At 34.5% G+C, this 20,879-nt stretch overlaps 2 protein-coding genes across 3 annotated transcripts; both read right to left on the reverse strand.

Moving 5' to 3' along the window:
• Positions 1 to 4,061: 4,061 nt before the first annotated feature.
• Positions 4,062 to 8,324, reverse strand: LOC132604155 (tubulin beta chain-like). The gene is made up of 3 exons (XM_060317518.1): positions 7,836 to 8,324; positions 5,396 to 5,665; positions 4,062 to 4,943 (listed from the first exon to the last, which is right to left on the reverse strand). The coding sequence occupies exons 1-3, from the start codon at positions 8,239 to 8,241 to the stop codon at positions 4,267 to 4,269; spliced, it is 1,353 nt and encodes a 450-aa protein (XP_060173501.1). The 5' UTR covers positions 8,242 to 8,324; the 3' UTR covers positions 4,062 to 4,266.
• Positions 8,325 to 10,863: 2,539 nt separating this feature from the next.
• LOC132604156 (uncharacterized) lies at positions 10,864 to 19,536 on the reverse strand. 2 transcript variants are annotated; one of them, XM_060317519.1, is made up of 2 exons: positions 19,240 to 19,536; positions 10,864 to 14,092 (listed from the first exon to the last, which is right to left on the reverse strand). In XM_060317519.1, the coding sequence occupies exon 2, from the start codon at positions 13,974 to 13,976 to the stop codon at positions 11,193 to 11,195; it is 2,784 nt and encodes a 927-aa protein (XP_060173502.1). In that variant the 5' UTR covers positions 13,977 to 14,092; positions 19,240 to 19,536; the 3' UTR covers positions 10,864 to 11,192. The 2 variants fall into 2 exon arrangements, with proteins under 2 accessions (XP_060173502.1, XP_060173503.1); XM_060317520.1 differs by lacking the exon at positions 19,240 to 19,536 and adding an exon at positions 18,764 to 18,900.
• Between the last annotated feature and the right edge of the window lie 1,343 nt (positions 19,537 to 20,879).

Raw genomic sequence — 20,879 nt, forward strand, 5'->3', positions numbered from 1 at the left:
CGTGACTTTTGCTTTGTTATTGAATAAATTAGAAAGGTCATCCTCTTTTTTCTGGTAACTAAATTACGTTTATTAATCACCAAAAGATCTCAATAAACCATATCTTAGTTGCAACTCAACTAGATGTCCAAAGGAGCAAAATTCAGCACACAAAAAAAAAATAAAAAAAATGCTGCCTGAGTTTTGCCTTTAGCTGGTTTTGAAGTCCAGACCATATGCAACTCCCAGTTTGTAGTAGTGTATGATTGACTCTGCAGCAAGAGTTCTAGTCCATAAGGCTCTTGCAAAAGGGCGTAGCCTAGCGCCTTCTCAGTCAGAGTTGGACGCACCGGGTTTGCTTAGTGCTGTTTACATCTCCTGTGTGGTTTGCGAGCTAGTACACAGTGAGCAAGTTACCCAGTGGGCACTCGAAAGTAGCAGCAACGGGTTTCTCTGGGGGTTTCAAAAAACAAAATCCTCTTAAGACTCACAAGTTAGTTTCTATGGTAGTTATCGAAATATTAACTTTTTGCACAAAACTATGAAAACTGAATTTTGTAACTAGGATATACCTAAATTATATCTATGCATAACGAAGAGTACTAATAACAAAAAATGCAAATTCAAGCTACTAAATTAATTTCAATTTCCATTACATATATATATATATATATATATATATATATATATATATATATATATATATATATATATATATATATAAAGAATAATTTTAAAATTCCCAACTCATCCAATTACTCATATTTTCCAGTTTCCACACATTTACCTAATTAATTTTTACCCATTTACCCTTCTTAATTACAGGATTATAAGTATATACGAATCTTTAAAAAAAACCCTCCCTAGTCCGAACACGCATAGGAGAAGGAAAAGGAAAAAAAAAAAAAAACACGCACCATATGGAATGTTATAGTAACTAAATATCGTTTTAAAATAAATAGAATGTTATAGCTTAATCAACCCTATTTATTTGCCTCAATATCTCTCGTATCAAAAAAGAGCTATTTCATAATTTCCATTCAATACGTCTACAACAAAGAAAAAACATGATAGCAGAAACAATCATACAATCTGCCTCATTCAATGAAACTGAAATTGAAGTCGCTGATATTTTGTTCAATTTAAAGGACTTAATTCAAGAATCAGAGACTAGGTCACGTGTTACGCCAATTATATCTAGTTGTAAAAGAAAAAGACCTGATATGAATTTAGGCCTTAATAATTCACCATGTTCATCAGAGGATAGTGATAATGTTGATGTTGAACCAAAATTGGTTGAATTAAAATCAGAGGGAATAAATCCTGATACTCCTCTTGAGTTTTCACCTACTGAAGTTGATGACAAGGGCAACAAACATTCTTCCAGGAAAAGCAGTAAAAGAAAGGTACAAAAAATTAGTGAAATTTATTTCCTTTTTTCTTGTCTTTCTGTTTGAATTTTAGCACTTTTTCAATTCTTTGTTTATGCAGATTTTTCATTTATATGTATACTAAATCTCGTCGAATTTTTACAAGTGTCTACAATTGTCGTTTTGGGGCGTAGGCTAAGGGCATAAGGGGTTCACCATGTTAGGAGCAGAGTCAGAAAATTGAAATTTATGCGTTCTTATCACGACATCAAGTTAATATACTTAATAATGATAAATGGACTCACAATCAAGTACTTATAAATGTTATATAGATTTTTTAAGATAAATGCAAAGTCTGAACAAAAGTTGTTAAATTCACGTGAACTCATACGTATAGGCTAGGTCTGTCCATACTTGACTTCTTTGTATGTTTATTTATTTATATTTTGAATTTTTTTTAGTGAAAATTCTGATTATGTGACAGTAATTGGAAGAGGACATCAATTAGTAAAATGTTTCTATATTTGATTTATTCTTTTCTTTTTGGGATTTTGTTGTTGAATTTTCTCTGAATTATTACCTATTGCAGAGAAGAGAGAAATTGCAGAAAGAAATAGAGAAATTGACTCTATGCAGAGAAGTCCTAAGAGGGGTGAGTTTATTAATTACTTAACAGAAATTCTGTTTATATTTTCCTTTTTTTTTGGCTTTTTCCCTAAAACTCTTTTTTTTTCTTTTTGCCTGAATTATGCAGCAGGTGGAGACTGTAAGGAGTTACTACAACAGACAAAAAACTTACAATCTTGAGTTAAAAGCAATGAAAGAAAGGGTAAGTATAGAAATCCCCCATATCACTATCAAATGTGAAAATAGGATCTCTTGCCCTCGTACAATTTGAATAGATGAAAATAGCTTTTTCAAATCTCTTATGTGCTTTTTTCAGATCTCGTATGTGTAAAAAATGAAGATCTCTTGTAAAAAGATCATAAAACTAAATAAAAGTTGTAAAGGACCAAAAAACTAACTTTTTTTTTGCGGGACAAAAAAAGCTCTACTTAACAAATTGTTTGGGTGGTTGTTACCTATTCGTTTCATACGAAAGTTTTAGCTTCGTCACTAAACTTACTCAATAAGACGTCATCATCCCACTAGACCAATAAGATTCAAATTTTTAAAATTACAGTTTGAATAGTGAAACATTATGTAATAACCATTGTCTTGGAATTTATTTGTGGTGAGATTATACTGGGTATGTTGTTGTTGTTGTACAGTTTGAATAGTGACTTTGTGTCAAAATTTATATTTTACTAAATTTAGTTGATTACTTGCTAATTACAGGTAATGACAAACTTGAATGGACAAGGACTTGGGCTTAGTTTAGGTCAACATATTGGAAGTTCTACAGTGCAGCCCAATTGTCAACAACCCTTCATTGTGGATCAGAGATTTCAATATCCAATGGGCCAACTTCCACAAGCACAGCCCATATTCTCATCTACTAATGGACTGGGCTTTGTGAATCATACAGGTCCAATAGGCATTCCTGATCTTAATGTCACTTTTGAGGAGACTTTTACCACGAACTCGATGTCTCCCTTTGAGCATAACAAAGACTTTGCTGAAAGAAAGGCCCAATTTGCAGTAGCTAGGAGGAAGAGGAGGGAAAAATTGGAAATTAAGAGATCCTCTGGTTTCATAAGACCACCAAGTAGGTAATACAACAACATATCCAGCGTAATTCCACAAGTGGGTTTGGAGAAGTTAGAGTATACGCAGAACTTACTCCTATCTTGTGAGAGGTAGAAAGACTGGTTCTAATAGACCAAGAAGATAATAGTTTATTTTTTGTAACCCATTTAACTCTTTTAAATCATTTTTTAACACTTGTCTAGGCTTATGTACTTTTTTATTTGATGACAAGGCATGAGACTAAATTTGACTCTTGGCATTGAAGTTTTGGTAGAATTGTTTGATGAGAAATTAGCAAAATACAGCCCAAGTGGTTGGGGGAATTGTAAATGAGGTTATTTTTTGCTAGAATTTAATTAACTTTAGTTTGGTTCACATACTAGTTATGTGGGCACTATAATGTAGAGATTATGTTTGGGATGATTAATAATGAAAGATTGTAATCCGATAACCGTGATGATATTGTTATAAATGGATTACTTTTAAAATATTTAGATTGCTTAATTCCGTATTTCTAATACATGTATTCTTATTCTACATTCTATTTAGCACAAAATAATTATATAACTTCACGTATAACTTAGTGTAACACCGCATTGAGTTTTTCTTATGCGGTCAAACAAATAATGTATTATCTTAGGCAAAATTTTATACTAGGAAGTTCACATGATTGGACTGAAAAAGAACTTATAGATATGCTTGATGGTAAATATGTCATACAAGTTTAGCCTGCTAAATTTGTGAAAACCTCTATTTATGTGGCTTAATGTTTTTAGCATGTTCGTTTGTGTTTCTAAAACAAGCAGATGACTCTCGGCCAATCAAATTCAACATAATTTTGTCACTTAGCTTTAGTTTCTTTTGTGTTAACTGCTAGTAATATCTGATTACTTACCTCAAATAACCACCTCTACAGACACAATAAAAGATAATCAAAATAGAAACAAGAATAGAGGTAATTATGTAAGAGACTCAAAACATTATAATGCCCATAAAACTAAAATTTTGGACGGAGCAAAAGTATGGTTCTACAAATTTTGCTGATATTACTATAATGCATCATATTTAGAGATCATTATTAAACATATCAATTTTTCATCCACAAAAGAACAAATGAAACATAGAGTTCATGCCAAATACTCCAAAAAAGCTAAAGGAAACATAAGCAATAACAAATCCAAAGACAAAAAATAAACAACGCAGTAGTAATATTGAACTTTCAAAGCCATTAGCCTTCATAATGCTCCTCAACACCCTCATCATATTCTTGCTCATCATCAGCAGTAGCATCCTGATATTGCTGATATTCTGCAACCAAATCATTCATATTGCTTTCAGCTTCAGTAAACTCCATTTCATCCATTCCCTCTCCAGTATACCAATGCAAAAACGCCTTTCGCCTAAACATGGCTGTGAACTGCTCACTCACTCTCCTAAACATTTCTTGAATAGACGTCGAATTTCCAATAAAAGTTGATGCCATTTTCAGCCCTGTTGGTGGAATATCACACACACTAGACTTGACATTGTTAGGGATCCACTCGACAAAGTAGGACGAGTTCTTGTTCTGGACATTGATCATTTGTTCGTCTACTTCTTTTGTGCTCATTTTTCCCCTGAACATTGCAGAGGCTGTTAAGTAACGCCCGTGGCGAGGGTCAGCTGCACACATCATATTCTTGGCATCCCACATTTGTTGTGTAAGCTCTGGCACTGTGAGGGACCTATATTGCTGCGATCCACGAGATGTCAGTGGTGCAAATCCCACCATGAAGAAATGTAGACGTGGGAACGGAATTAAATTCACTGCCAATTTTCTCAAGTCTGAGTTCAGCTGGCCTGGAAATCGCAGACAACATGTAACACCACTCATTGTTGCAGAAATCAAATGGTTCAGGTCACCAACTGCAAACAAAACAGATACTACAATTTAACATTTGCATAATTAGCATAAAAACTGTACCATAGCTATCAATTTATATGACATTGTTTAACTGAACTCGAATTTTAATGATGACCAATTCAAGATTTAGAGTTAGTCGATTCTGTCTTTCCTTGCCCTTTATACAATATAGTCAGAGCTACATACAGTGAGTTCTGTCTAACTTGAGCATGTATTCTAGATCGACCACTATGTTTATTTAATTTGTGCACTGTATTAGTGCTAGTGCAAGAAAATCTTAGAATAGCAGCAGGAAAATTAGTTTGATAGAGAAGATATCATATAGAAACTTACGACTTCGTCTTGAAAGTTAAACAGAATAACATTATTCAAGGAATGATGTGAAACATTCCGAACGTTCTAAAATGAAAAGAGTATCATATAAGTTGATACCAAAGGGAGAAATTAAACTCACAGCTAGGATTAGTGAGCTTCAGAGTCCTGAAACAGATATCATAGAGGGCTTCATTGTCAAGAACCATACATTCATCAGCATTTTCCACTAATTGGTGCACAGAGAGTGTAGCATTGTATGGTTCAACAACAGTGTCAGAAACTTTTGGAGATGGGAAAACAGAGAATGTGAGCATCATTCTATCAGGATACTCTTCCCTTATCTTTGAAATCAAGAGTGTTCCCATGCCTGAACCAGTCCCTCCTCCAAGTGAGTGACAAACCTGGAATCCTGAATCATAAAACAAACAACAAAGATTATATATAGTTATAGTTAAATAAATAAACATAAACAAACTGTCAAATTAGGCATTGGGCCTAACTCACACCCCAAAAGCTAGCTTAAAGGGAGGAGGATTGTCCAAGCCTTATAAGGAGCCCAGGATTCTCATCTATCACCGATGTGGTATATTCTCATCACAAACCATCTATAATTCATTATGTCCCAAATCTCACAAAAGAACATTACTGTACAAATTACCCTAAGATAAAAGTGTGAGTGTGGTCCATGTGAGAGTTTGTGGGAATTGAACCTATTCTTTTGGTCCATTATTGAATTGGTTTAATTAGGGAGTGTGGTATATATTACTCCAAAAAGCTAAAACTTATTGGTCTAATTGTGTTATTGTGAAGCTTTTGAATAATGACCCCTCTATCCTATATAAATATGTTTATTTCACCACAAACAACATGATAAGAAGATAGGTTATTTCACCACAAACAACATGATAAGAAGATAGGTGTTAAGCGAGAGAAACATTGTTTCACAATTCTTGAAGCATTGGAGAATTCTCATTCTACAAATCTTAGCTGTTCATCTCCAGAAAACCATGGATATGTATATGTTTTTTTCTGATATAACATTCTAATCGTGTACTATAAGTTCTGAGATAATAACATCATATTCTACGCTATATGATTGTTTACTGTTTGCAATCTATATGCACAATGATCCGAACACTCCATCTCTTCGATACGAATACAGTAACGATCATAGCGATCTCCTCGGATACCTACTGGTATGTCAGGATCCAATTGGACAAAAACATTGTAAGGTGCTGCTTTTCGCAAATTACAGCATACCCCAGAACCTCTATCAACTAAATATTCTAAGAAAATGCTCTAGGCAGATCTTTGATAAATTTCAAAAACTAGAAAAAACGATAAGGTCGAAGAATCCAATTTGCCAGCACTATTGTTTATTAAAAAAAAAGGAGAGAGAGGAAAGTGCATCATAGATCATACATTCTAATTTCTGTGTCAACTGTAAGCAACAATTCTTCATGGTGAGACGCATACCAAAAAGAGCTGGAATAATTATGAATTTTGTCTATCCACAACTTCTTGATATGTGTCCAAAATGTTTCTTATTTTCTTAAACTTCATATCTAAGAAAATACACAAATAGCCGGCCGGATTCACTGCTTACCTTTCCTAACCAGTATATATTGATTATACACATATTATATATGGATCATACATATATAATTATATTATACATCTATCGGGTGTTTTTAATTTAAGCTGTTGGATAGGCAGCTAATTATTAGGTTATTTTTCGTCATATCTACAAATGTACATTAACGGTGGCAGTACTTCTTCATATGTTTGCATGCGTTCATTCTTGCGTCATTCAATCAACAGATCATGGACTGCAGACATTTACAACATGTGAGTCTATTTATTAAGCATAACAGCTATAACTGTCGGCAAGTTGTACTTCAATAATTATTTTTTACATGACATAAATATCAAACAGTTTACACGCCCTTCCATTATTCCATTATTATCTACTCAAAACATAGACAAATTGTTACAGTAGTTATTTCTTCTTAGGCATATTAACTATGCAATCATCCAAAATGAAATGTACTCCTTTCATTCACTTCGAAAGTCAAACTATATAAACTTTAATCAATATTTATGTATAAATTAATATGAGAAGATTTGCAATTTATAGTATTTTTTGTATAGTTTTAAAATATCAAAACATCCATTTTAAAATGTTGAATCCATCTAATTCATTTTTTTTTTTTTTTGGATTGGTATGAATCCATCTAATTCAATTTAGCTCCAAAGATTAAGGAAAGTGACTCGCGAGAAACGAAATGTAACAAGTAAAAGTAAAAGGAGAGAGTTAAAACTACAAAACAAGGAAAAATACGATCTATGTCTATTTTTCAAAAAATTTACGCCGCGTAGCCCATACTTTGTGTCTAAACACCCGATGTTCAACATTTTTGTGTATAAACACCAATTATACACTTTATACAAGATTGATATACCTAATACTTTCCCCAGGTATAAAGATAATACTCTCTAGTAGACTACATCGGCGTAAATGTTTCAAAAGCTGTATAACAAAGCAAAAGTAAAACAAAAAAAATAAAGTTATTACAAACCTTGCATGCAATCACAATTCTCAGCTTCTTTCCTCACAACATCAAGAACAGAATCAATCAACTCAGCACCTTCAGTATAATGTCCTTTAGCCCAATTATTACCAGCACCAGACTGTCCAAACACAAAATTATCAGGTCTAAAAATCTGTCCATAAGGACCAGATCTAATACTATCCATAGTACCAGGTTCAAGATCCATAAGTACAGCTCTAGGTACGTAACGACCAGCAGTTGCTTCATTATAGTACACGTTAATACGTTCTAGTTGTAGATCAGATGCATCTGCATTACTAGCATTGTAACGACCTGTAGGGTCTATGCCATGTTCGTCACATATTACTTCCCAGAATTTTGAACCTATTTGGTTACCACATTGGCCTCCTTGAATGTGTAAGATTTCTCTCATTTTGTTGTTGTTGTTTGAGGGTATGGAAATGAAAAATGAATGACAAATATTATGATGGGAAATTTATTTATTTTTAGTTATAATGAATGAGAAGAGTGGGAGATATTTGTTACATGAGTGGGGTAACGTGATGGAGTTGTTGCGAGGGGACGGGGCAAGAATACGGACGAATTTAAACCGCTGGACTAGTAGAATGGGGACAAAGGTCCCACGTGGCCACCGTCAAATACGGATTTTTTTTTATTTTTTTTTTCCATTTGAATATATAATTTCTGAATCTGATAGTGTATTTAACTTGTTGTGAACTTGTGATATATAAAAAACTTACTGTAATATTATTAATCTTAAGGATCCGTTTGGCCATGAGAAATTTTTCACTTTGTTTTCGGAATTTTTTTCACTTTATTTGCAAATCAATATTTGGCTATGAAAATTTGGAATTTGAAAACACCTAAAATCATGTTTTGATTTTTTTCACTTTTTTTTTTTTTATGTTGCATACATTTAACCAATCAAATAGTATTTGTTACAAAAATTATATTCTCTGCCCACCGAACAGGACATGAGGGTCTCCCCTCATCCGGCTCTCTTCAACGGAATCTCCATTCACTGCTTCCTCTAATATCCTCCCTTTACCACATACCAAACATAATTCCATCTTCAACTTCAACTTCAAAATTCCAAATAAAGTGAAAAATATTTGGTTTTCATGGCCAAACACCTGCTTATTTTTATGAATAATTATTTATAAATATCTCATAAATAACATTTCACCTAGTGCGGTTCACATGTCATGTGTGGTTTGCGAATTATTACACATATGAGCAAGTTACCTAGTGCATATCCAAAGGCTAGCGGCTGCGGGTTTCTCTGGGGGTTCTAAAAAAAAAAATTTTACTATAACAAGCATATTTTTTGTGAAACCGATATTTCATACTCCCTCGGTCCCAATTTATGTGATATAATTTGATAAGGCACGGAGTTTAAGAAAGAACGGAAAACTTTTGAAACTTATGGTTTAAAACAAGTCATATATATTTGTGTGGTTTAAATCACTTCACTAAGGTAAAATGAAAAGTTTTAAGTTAAATTATTTCTAAATATGAAAATGTGTCATTCTTTTTGGAACACATAAAAAAAGAAACATGTATTATTCTTTTTGGGACAGACAAAAAAAAATGTATTACATAAATTGTAACAAAAGGAGTCTTGTATTATGCTATATTATAGATTATAAATATATTTTGCTATAACAGTAAAAAAAAAAAAAAAACGAAACAAGCGATATTGTTATAAAAAGGCTCGACAGTAATTTAAAGTTCTTTTTTATGGTATGTATATAAAAGTTGGAACTCCTTTTCAAGGTTAAGGTAGGTGGTGAATGTCCCTTCGGGAATATTCGATAAAAAAGTAGGCGGTGAATAGTTTTGTGAGAGAAGTTAAAAAAAAAAAAAAAAAAAAAAAAAAAAGAGAAGTTTTAGGAGAGTTATTATCTATTTGAAAATAATATCAAATGAAATTGCAACTGCAAATCTAATTTCTCCTATTCATTGCCCTTTTAGTCAAGAAAAAGGGAAAAGATCCAACATTCTAGTCAAATTGAAGACTTTTCAATGCTCATGTTATTTAAAAAAAAAATTGTTTTGCAATTTCATTCGCTCCACTTCTTTTTTATCCTATACCGTCGTTATTCCACCCTAGTACCATATTGAAGAAACTTGACTCCTAATTTGTTTAATCATCTAATTAACATTATTACTCCGTATTATGTTTTTGTTAAAAAATTTATGTCTATTCTAGAGGTATGTCTTAATAGACATCTAAGGTACTATATATACATGGTTAACATCTCCAAAAGTCTTTATTTTCTTATGAAAAATATCACAATGTGTTGTGAAAATTCAAGTCTTTACTAAATTGAAATTTCGCACTACAAGAAAGTATCGAAATCGCAAAAAACAAAATTATATTTGGCAACAACTTAGTTTTATTGTTGGCAAATGATTTTTTTGTTGCCAAAGAATTTAATTTTGTTGTCATAGTATTGATTATTATTGCAAAAAATATTTTTGGCAACAAAAAAAAAAAATTGTTGCACGTTGTTGCAATAACAGCCGTTGGGAAAAGTTCATGCAATAAAATATTTTTTTTGTTGCCAAAAATACTTTTTGCAACAATAATCAATTTATGACAACAAAAAAAAATTGTTGCAAAATATACTTTTTCTTGTAGTGTCGTTTGGCTTTGAAAATCCTACAAGAATTATGTCATACACTCAGCAGCAACATAGCAAGGACATTAATTCTTTTAGGGACGGCGATTACACTATCAAAATTGTTGTTCTTTAGTTTAACAAGAACAAGCATCAAGTATGAGTTAATTTATACTATAATGCGTAAGAACCACCAATAGAGTCCACTAGCTTAATTACTCATTCCATGCAAGGATACTTAGGAGTTCTTGCCTGGTAATATATGAAAATGAATACAACATACTCAATGTAGTCCCATAAATGGGTTATGGAGATGGTAGGATATAAGCAGACCTTACCCCTTATCTTTATGGGGTAGACAGGTTGTTTCCGAATCTATGAAATGAATAGGAGAACAAAAAACATACAAGTGATCGACAAACATTCTTCTAAATTTCTTTGGTGTAAATGAGAATTAAAGTTACATGTAAAGTTGCTGTGTAGCAAAGACTATGAAATGTGACCAGAATACACAAGTTAGAAACATGTTCAACAACTAAACTTTTGCACCTATTCTTCTTTGGCCAAGTAATCTCAAGAATCATATTACATTCAGAAATCATGTCTTTATTCATCATCAACTATATATTATGCCCCTCCCAGTTTAAATCAATATAACCACCCTCCTACCTTTAATTTACCTACTGCTACAAGACACTGGCCCGTAAATGATTCAATGAGCGAGAAAATAGATTGAAGTCTACTTCCATGGCGGTGGGTGATGTTTAAAAGGGGAAGGGGAAGGCTCCCACCCACCATCCGGTTCTTTGCGCTTCCCTCCAATACTCAAACTGGTTGAAGGTTGTAAGCTGATCCCGAAGTGTTCTTTCATCAGCATAGCCTGTCCTTGATCGAAAGGCTGCTTCAGACCTCCGACGTCTTTATTCCCTCGATCAAGTACCAAGCCAGTGTCGAGATCTAGACCACTCTGTGATGGCCAAACCCCATTGAGAACAGGTGCGCTTCCCATGTTCAAAATGAATGATTGTTGGGGGAAAGATCCACCAATTTGAGGTACAACAGGTGGGCCCCTGGAATCCACCATGTAAGGAATTGGACCGGTGGGTCCATACATCGATGAGGAGAAAGCCATAGAAGGAACCGGAGCAATGCCACTGTAACCAAAAGCAGGAAGAGAGGTATATTGAAATGGAGATCCTCCACCTCTGGCAACATTATGGTGAACTGTGTTTTCTGCTACCCTACCATTTGGGAAAGGAAAAGACTGAGCAGCAAAATCTTTACGGTTGACCTCTACCTTCATGCCCATGATCGACACTACAGAATCACTCGGTTTTATTCCACCAGAAGATGCATTAGAATTCCGAGGTGGTCTCTTGAAGTTGTTGAGATCTGAGAAATCATTGACAAAAGACGATTGGTCATTTAGATCAAAGTTCCTTAACGAAGGTTGCTTTGATGATGATGATGATGATGGAGACTGACTCAAATGAGCTTTCCTCAGAGACAAAAGTGTTCCCTCCATCCGCCAGTCAGATGGTGCCTCGCCCTCCTCACTTGCAGAGTTAAGATCAAACTCTAGCATTTCCGATTTTCTTGGACTGGCTTCAACAGAAGATTTCCCTAGAGGAAGAGCAGATGATACTGAAACTCGCTTTTCAGGAAAAAGATCTGCAACCCTATCATCTCCACCTTCAGATACATTCAGATCAATATCAAGGAAACCTTGCATTTTCTTTAAGTTGCTGTCATTCTGGCGGGGTGATGCGGGCCGAAATGCACTTGTTGCAGCGGATCCTTTCCATCCGAGAGTCCCTTCAAACTGCAAAGGAGTAACACGTACTCCAGGGGCTGCTGCAGCCCTTGAAGCAGAAACAACAGAGACGGATCCGGAGGTAGAGATTAGATTTCCTGGGGTATCTATATCGTCTGAGCAAACCTCTAGATTCAGATCAAAATTGCAGAGACCTTTCTCGACGTTGGTTTCCAGATCCAAAGTGGCATCAACAACCTGAGAAGATTCCACCTTCACAGTTCCATTGATTGGTCTATTAGCTTCTGAGTTTGCAAGTGAAGCCTCAGCCAAAGGAGCCATTCCTCTTGATACTTCCTTGTTAGAGTACTCGAATTTCTTCTGGAATTGTTTTGCACTCATAGAATCTGGGCTACCAGGCTCATGAACTTTACTCTCCTCTGTTTTCTCAGAAGAACTGCTACTCTGAACTTCCCGCTCCGCTTCTATCGCAACTTTTCTAGCTATTTCTAAGGGATCCATGAAGCCATAGTCCAAATCAATATCACTTGTATTGCCAATCACACACGTGTCTTTACCTCCTTTTCCTGCTTCTTGAAATTCACTTTCAGTTTCCATATCATCGTAACTGTTGTCACTAGCGTGTTTGTCAGACCAACCAATAACAGAATCTATGTTATGCTTGTCAGAGGCCTGTGATATGTCGTTGTTGTACTCTCCATCTTCTTTAGCTTCAATCACTATCTTGCTGCTGCCATGATTTGCAGGTTTGCTATCAGGAGAAGATTTTCCGCTACAATTTTCATTGTACACATCAGTTTGTTTCTGCAAATCTGATCCAGCAACAGCATCCAAAGCTTCTCTGACATCAGTACCTAAAGAAACAGTTCTGTCTTGCAACGGTTTAGACACTGCTGAGTTAAATTTGTCAGAACTTCTGACTTCTTTAATGTGATTTAAATGACTAATCGAATCTGAAACAGGAACATCTTTCGGTTCATCAACAGCACCAGGTCTCATTGCCACAGAAGTGCACGTATTTGACGAATCAATAGCATTGGTGGCACACTCTGCACGATATGTCGGGTGTTCAACCTTGTCAGCTTCAGTAACCGAATTTGACAAAGAAGAGCCTGGAAATGCATCCTTCATGAGTATCTCCTCAAAAGTTTGGTCAGATATCGCGGTATTGCCAACATGTTCCTTGGACTTTTCTTCTCCAGAACCTCCTTCCACGGAAGTCGGTTCTGAAAGCCCATTTTCCCCAACAAGATTCGTAGTTTCATCAATAGATGCTTGTACTCTTTCCATACCCACTGAAACCATACAATCATCTTTCCCTTTACTCCAACTATCAAATAGTGTTTTAGCCCTTTCTTGCACCTTAGAACTCTTGTGGCCAAGGAGGCTCTTCACAGTCAGGCAGATTCCAGATGTTTCCGCCTTCTTATTGTCTACATGCAGTCTTTCGACCGCTTGCAGTAAATGATCAATCAAATTATCTGTCTCACTTCCAAATCTTAGAGCATCCCTCAACCCACTCTGAATGAAACTGAGTCCATCTAGCTGGATAAAGAGTTCAAGACACCCTTTATTCTCAGTTGCAGCTATCGTGCTCGCAACAGCAGACCATTGATTTGTTATTTCACCAGCATTCTTGACAACACACTCTCTTTCCTTCTGCATTATGGAGACTAGCTCCTGGACTCGAGCAGGAGTAGTGAGCCCATTACTCATCTCAGTTGAGGTAAAGAAGTCCTCGAGTTTCATAATGTAATAGTAACTCAAAAGTTAGGACTTGCAAGATGTAAAGTTATTCTTGTAACATCTACTTTTTCCATGAAATATGGAAAAGAGGAAGAAAAGGAATATCCAGCAACCTCCCCCTGCAAAAAAGAAATTGAAAAATAATTCAAAAGATTAGTTCAATAGATCTAATAGACACGAAAATTTCTTAACTTAACCTTCTGATTAAAAAAGAAAAAACTAGTCCTGGAGAGCTGACTAGGAGCCCGTTTGGATTGGCTTATAAGTTGCTTATAAGATGTTTTCAGCTTTTTTGAGTGTTTGGCTGGCCAGCTTAAAGTCATTTTGTGCTTAAAATAAGCTCAAAAAAATAATTGGGCCCATTTGACTTAGCTTATCTAAAGCAGCTTATAAGCCAAAAAAAATAAGTTAGACTACCCCAGCTTATTTTTTTTAGCTTATAAGCTGTTTGCAGCTTATAGGCATAAGCCCATCCAAACAGGCTCTAGCTCTTTAAACATTATTGGAAGATACAAAAGAATGTTAATTCTACCCTGCATCAATTTTCGTCTTTATTAAATATAAAAGCATTAAAATGAAGGAAATAGAAAGCATGAATGGTCCTACAAGGTGGCAATACTAATTTATGCCTCAAGAACTCCTACATCACCAAACAGATTAGACAGTGTTGTAAATAGAAAATCCGAGTATTTCATTTTGTTCCCAAGAATTAAAACTGTACGAAGAACATGAACCTTGGGCCTAACTCAACGCAAAAAAACTAGCTCATATGGTGATGGTTACCCAAGACCATATAAAAAACAACTCATTCCCTCAACCAATGTGGGAAACTTCGACATTGGCTTTCCCCATGCCCAGGTCTCGCCATCTGAAGCATGGACAGCAAAACTGGGGGAGGTGAGGATTGTCTTTTTATATGGTTTAGAGCAATACCACCTCATGAGCTACCTTTTAGAATTAAGTTAGGCCCAATGTCCATATTTTTCACATGGTATAAGAGCAAGTAAGACGTCCTGGGTTCAAATGTCACCACCACCCAAAAAAGCAGAAAATTATTTCCACGTATTTGACCCACGAAAAAAAATCAGGCTCACATGTAAACGAGCATGCTGAGACATAATATAATTTAATAACTAAGTGTGATCTCTCTAGCTTACACTTTCTGATGAGATGGCCACAGACTCCTGGCACATTGAAAAGATAGTTCTTCAAAAACTCTAGACCAATGATATGCGATCATCAACTAAAACAACATTGTTTTTTTTGGTAAAGTACCAACTAAAACAACATTATTACTGTGGTCATTACTGAAGTTTTCTTTTTGACAGTGTCAATAAGAATTGACTGTTCTATATAACATATAATGGAATTGCTCTATAAATACAGATAAATTTTACTTTTGGAATAATCTAGATTTCTATCATAAAAATGGGTCCATACATACTTCCACCAATAGAATTTCGGAAAATATCTATAAAAAGGTAGAATATTAAAAAGCATTGAAGAGATTAGGTGAATAGTTAATTTTTCGTACGGCTTATGCTCTAATAACTCCAGTCCCGGATCAGTTGTTCAAATGAAAAAGGCAAATTTTGGTCAATGCTCTAAGAATTCCTGTCCCAAATGAGCCGTCTTCCAAATTTTTGCATGGTCAATGCTCTAATAACTCCTGTCCTAACTTAGCCGTCAATGCTCAATTTAGAGCATGAGCATGACAAGTTGGATCTCTTTTTTCCTTTTTCATTTTTGGTTGAATAGTAGCATGGCAAAATGGAACTTTTCCTACAATCTGCAAATTTTCTTTTAGCTAGCAGGCTGAGTTTGTAGTGAAACAAAACTATGGATATCTATGACTAAAATATCCTGAAACCAACTAAGCTTATTTATTCAAAGTTCTGAATTGGGATATCTTTTTATTACTTGCTGGGTCATAGCGCCTTCGAACTTACAGCCACTACCCCGAACATCTTTATGACACCCTGCTCGACATTGTCATGAGTAAGACTCCGGATATGACATTAAAAGCAAGACGTGAGCGTGGATCGACTCATCAAGTTTCGATTGACATAGGATTTGTCCTATCGATAGATAAGACCAAATCAGATCGACTCGACAGATGGGATGGTAATTTGTGTTATATTTAAGAACTTGTCTCCTTTTTGTTATCCTCCGCTCTCCTTGTATAGGTTGAAAGACGAGAACAAATGACAAGGAAATGAAGAAAAATAATACTCCCTCCGTTTCAATTTATGTGAACCCATTTGACTGGGCACGACATTTAAGAAAGAGGGAAGACTTTTGAAACTTGTGGTTCAAAATAAGTTTTGAATATTTGTGTGGCTATAAATCATTCATGAAGTGAATTTGTTTCCAAATTAGGAAAGAGGTCATTCATTTTGGCACGGACTAAAAAGGAAATAGGTTCACATAAATTGAAACAGAGGGAGTAAAGTTTATTATGATATGCTTATGCGGGATGGAATGCTCTTAGTAGTTTTGGACTTATATATCAATAGTTGGCATTTGTCTTTTCTTTGTGATCGTAACAATCAATTCAAGCAACGGAAAGAATTTCGGCAGAGCTCCGTGAGTGCAAAAGTATCCCCATGCTGACATTTAACTTGGCATCTAAATTCAGGACTAACATGTAGGTTATCTGTTAGGGCAGCCAGATATTTAGCTTCTTGGCTAAACTAAAAATTGCTACTAATGCATAGAAGCACATTTGAACCTCCTATTGTTGGGGTTCAAAATGTTACCATTCTCCCAGCTACTTTTTTGCTAATTAAATCTGCAAAAAACAACACGAAAATATAGGATAAACAAATGGTTTTCCTTCTTCCCTTTCTCTCTCATATCCTCCAGCATTTTTAGCCTTGTCAAGAAGTTCTTCAACTAGCCATGTTCATAGAAATTTCACTTTATTATTTCTTTTGTTTGATAATCGAGAAATTTCCAAGGGTCAGTGGCACACGGTTTAAAACACGGTTCATAATGGGCCCACTCCTCTACCCTTTTCCACTTAAATACTAGGCTTTTGCAAACCCGTGATGTGCGTCTAACCCACACATCATGTGCCGTCTTCTTACCACAAGACAAATTTACAATTTTGAATAGCTTGGCAATTGAGAAAGAATTTGAGCATCCACCCAAAACCTTTAAGTAGAGGAGCGAATTAGCTCAAGACCTTTATAAACTCATTGGAATCCCTTGATCAACCCATGGGGGACAGCTATATAACTTAATAGCAATCATAAAATTAGTTCTGATGCAACAGCAAAGATATATAGATTAGTAGAACAAGTTTGAAAACAGATAGAAATCTAAAGTTTCAATCAATACAATTGAAAAGCAAGAAAAAACACAGAGAATAGAAAAGCATATCAGTAAGTCAAATGTATCACTTTACAGGTTCCAAGACGATAAAATGAGAGGCAAAAAGGATTAGTCACCTAAATGAAAAACAGAAAGCTAAATCAACTACACAAACAATAACTATGCTTCAACCAAAATTAGTCCAATAAATAATATGAATCCTCGCTATCCATTTCCCTCTATTTGGACCTTCTAGAAAGAAAGCTAAACCCTATGGCAATTTAAAGCTGAGCCCAAAAAAAAAAAAAAAAAGACAGCTAGCAAACCTCAAAATACTCTCACAAAAAACCCCAAATCAGAATTCGTTTAGTATAAGCCTAAAATGTTTAAAATTATATCTTTGCACATAAAAAAGAGGAAATTCACACAATAGATGATGCAATCAAGATTCTCCCCATTAAAATCCAGCAAGATGACAAATTTTAAGCTGAGAATACTTCAAATTCCTTCAAAATAATTGCAGTAATTAATAACTTCAAATAATAAACTTTACCTCTTCAAGAATATAGAAAAAATCCTAACTTTGTCTCCACTTTGAAATTGCAAAGCTCAAATTTTTTTGCTTTGTGTTCACTGTTGCTTCCAATTCCGCAAATTGGGTATCCTTAATTTTTGTTCTAGTCCAACTATTTATGTTCTTCTGACCCCGTATTTTCAAACTAGTTCATGTCACTAATATGAATCCTCTCTATCCATTTCCCTCTATTTGGACCTTCTATTTATAGCTAAACCCCAATACAAATTCAAGTTGAGCCAAAGAATATAAAAGAAACCAACAAACCTCAAACTACCAACAAACAAAAAAACCCCATATGAGAATTCATTTACCATAAGCCTAAAATGCTTAAAGAACATATCTTCACACATAAAAAAGTGGAAATTTACACAATAGGTATAATCAAGATTGTCCCAATTAATCTAGCAAGATGACAAAAGTTTAAGCTACAAATACTCCAAAATCTTTTTTAAAAAAAAAATAGTAATTAATAACTTCAAAGTAATGAACTTTACCTCTTTAAGAATACAGAAAAAACCCTAACTTTATCTCCACTTTGAAATTGCAAAGCTCAACTTTTATTTTTATTCTAGTCCAACTATTTCAACTAGTTCATGTCACACAATATGAATCCTCTCTATCCATTTCCCTCTACCTTGACCTTCTATTTATAGCTAAACCCTAATACAAATTCAAGTTGAGCCAAAGAATATAAAAGAAACCAACAAACCTCAAAAATACCAACAAACAAAAAAACCCCATATGAGAATTCATTTACCATAAGCTTAAAATGCTTAAAGAACACATCTTTACACATAAAAAAGAGGAAATTTACACAATAGATGTATAATCAAGATTAAGCCGCAAATACTCCAAAATCTTAAAAAATAGTAATTAACTTCAAAGTAATGAACTTTACCTCTTTAAAGAACACATAAAAACCCTAACTTTGTCTCCACTTTGAAATTATAAAGCTCAAATTTTTTGCTTTGTGTTCACTTTAACTTCCAATTCAACAAATTGGGTATTGTAATTTTTGTTCTAGTCCAACTATTTCTGTTCTTCTGCCCTGTATTATTTTCAAACTAGTTCATGTCACTAATATGAATCCTCTCTATCCATTTCCCTCAATTTGGACCTTCTATTTATAGCTAAACCCTAATACAAATTCAAGTTGAGCCAAAGAATATAAAAGAAACCAACAAACAAAAAAACCCCAAATGAGAATTCATTTACCATAAGCCTAAAATGCTTAAAGAACACATCTTTATACATAAAAAAGAAGAAATTTACACAAACAGATGCAATATCAAGAATACTGACAAAAGTTTAAGCCACAAATACTTCATAATCTTCAAAAATAGTAATTAATAACTATAAAGTAATGAACTTTACCTCTTCAAGAATACAGAAAAAACCCTAACTTTGTCTCCACTTTGAAATTGCAAAGCTCAATTTTTTTTTGCTTTGTTTTCACAGTAGCCTCCAATTACACAAATTGGGTATCCTTAATTTTTGTTCTAGTTCAACTATTTGTGTTTTTTTTTTCTTTTTTTTTTTTAAGAACCCTGGTTTGTCCCCCTTTAGAACACAGAAAACAAGAAATGACTAACGTTTCTACTTCAGCCCTCCTTTTCCTTTTTTTTTTATTTTTATTTTTGAGTGTTCCCTCTCTCTCTCTCTCTCTTTCCAATTTTTTGGGTTTTTGTTTTTTTTTTTTTTTTTAAAAAGGCACGAGGCTTTCTATATTTTATTTTTTAAAACATAGTTATGGCATGGCACGTAAGAAAAGTCTTAGGGAGTTTGATCCAATATGTATATTTACTGAAAATAGTATAATTATATGGAGAAGGACGTAAATCTTAGCCTCAGATGTTAGTTATGACCAACATAAGTACGTATTTGTACCCACAAACTTACAAGTTGATCGATAAGGACATCGTTAGTCCTAGAGTTATTGATAGCGCCTGAAGGCGGTGCTCTGTAAAACTTTGTCACGATCAGTAGAATATAGAAGGTTTCAGTTGTTATTGATAATGAACTTATTCCTCTTTTGTCTGAATCTAAAGTTGGGGATGCCATCAAATTCTAACTTCATTGAAGCTCTGACTTTAGCAGGAAGAGAGACAGCTTCATTGAAGATAGTAACATTTTTGGATTCTTCACCTATATTTGTCAGAATATCAGTTGTGCAGTTATCTTCACTCAAGGTGTGCGTAAATTTAAAATTACCATCCTCAATCTCGTCTCAAATCTGCTCTATCACATGACTGACAGATTATCTAGCGCAGTTCTTTATACGTTTTGATTAGGTTGAGGACAATTAAAGAGTCACTTTCAACATTGACATTCAGGAGGTCATATTTGTAACATAAGGTGATGCATTTAAGTATGACCTTAGATTCAGTCATATTATTACTGCAAACACCATAATATTCAGGAAAAGTAGAGATAAACTCTCCATTATGATCTCTAATAATGCCGCCACCACCTAAAGATCCAAGATTGTCTTTAGTGTATCCATCAACATTTAATTTTACCCATTCAAAATCGAGTTTGATCCACAAAACTGCTTGAGAGTGAATAGGAGATCTCAAGTTTTTCACTTTTCTGCACATATCATGCCATATTAAGAGAAGATGAAGACGAGGAAATATACAATTAATATACATATTAGTGAGTTTGGCCACTTTCTGAATAATGAACCAGGCTAACATTTTGATACTGTCAAACCTGGGAGAACACCAATTTTTCCAAATTTCCCAACATATGAAGGTTGGCAAACAGTGAAGAATAAAATTATGGACATCATTGTTGCCTTTTGCCAGCGACCAGTTTATGGCTCTATGTCTAACCTGACCATAAACAGTCTTTGGTGCCACAAGATTTACAAAAGAATCACTAAGCAGATGAAAAGTAGTCTCTTCCTGTAGTCACTTGTACAACAATTACAAATAGAAGAAAGGTTGATTCCAATTCTCTTTACAGCAATATCAGTAGTAATCTTGTCCATCAGAACCCTAGTCATTGAAGAA

This window comes from Lycium barbarum, chromosome 7 (genome assembly GCF_019175385.1).
Source record: "Lycium barbarum isolate Lr01 chromosome 7, ASM1917538v2, whole genome shotgun sequence".
In the NCBI taxonomy this organism is placed as follows: domain Eukaryota; kingdom Viridiplantae; phylum Streptophyta; class Magnoliopsida; order Solanales; family Solanaceae; genus Lycium; species Lycium barbarum.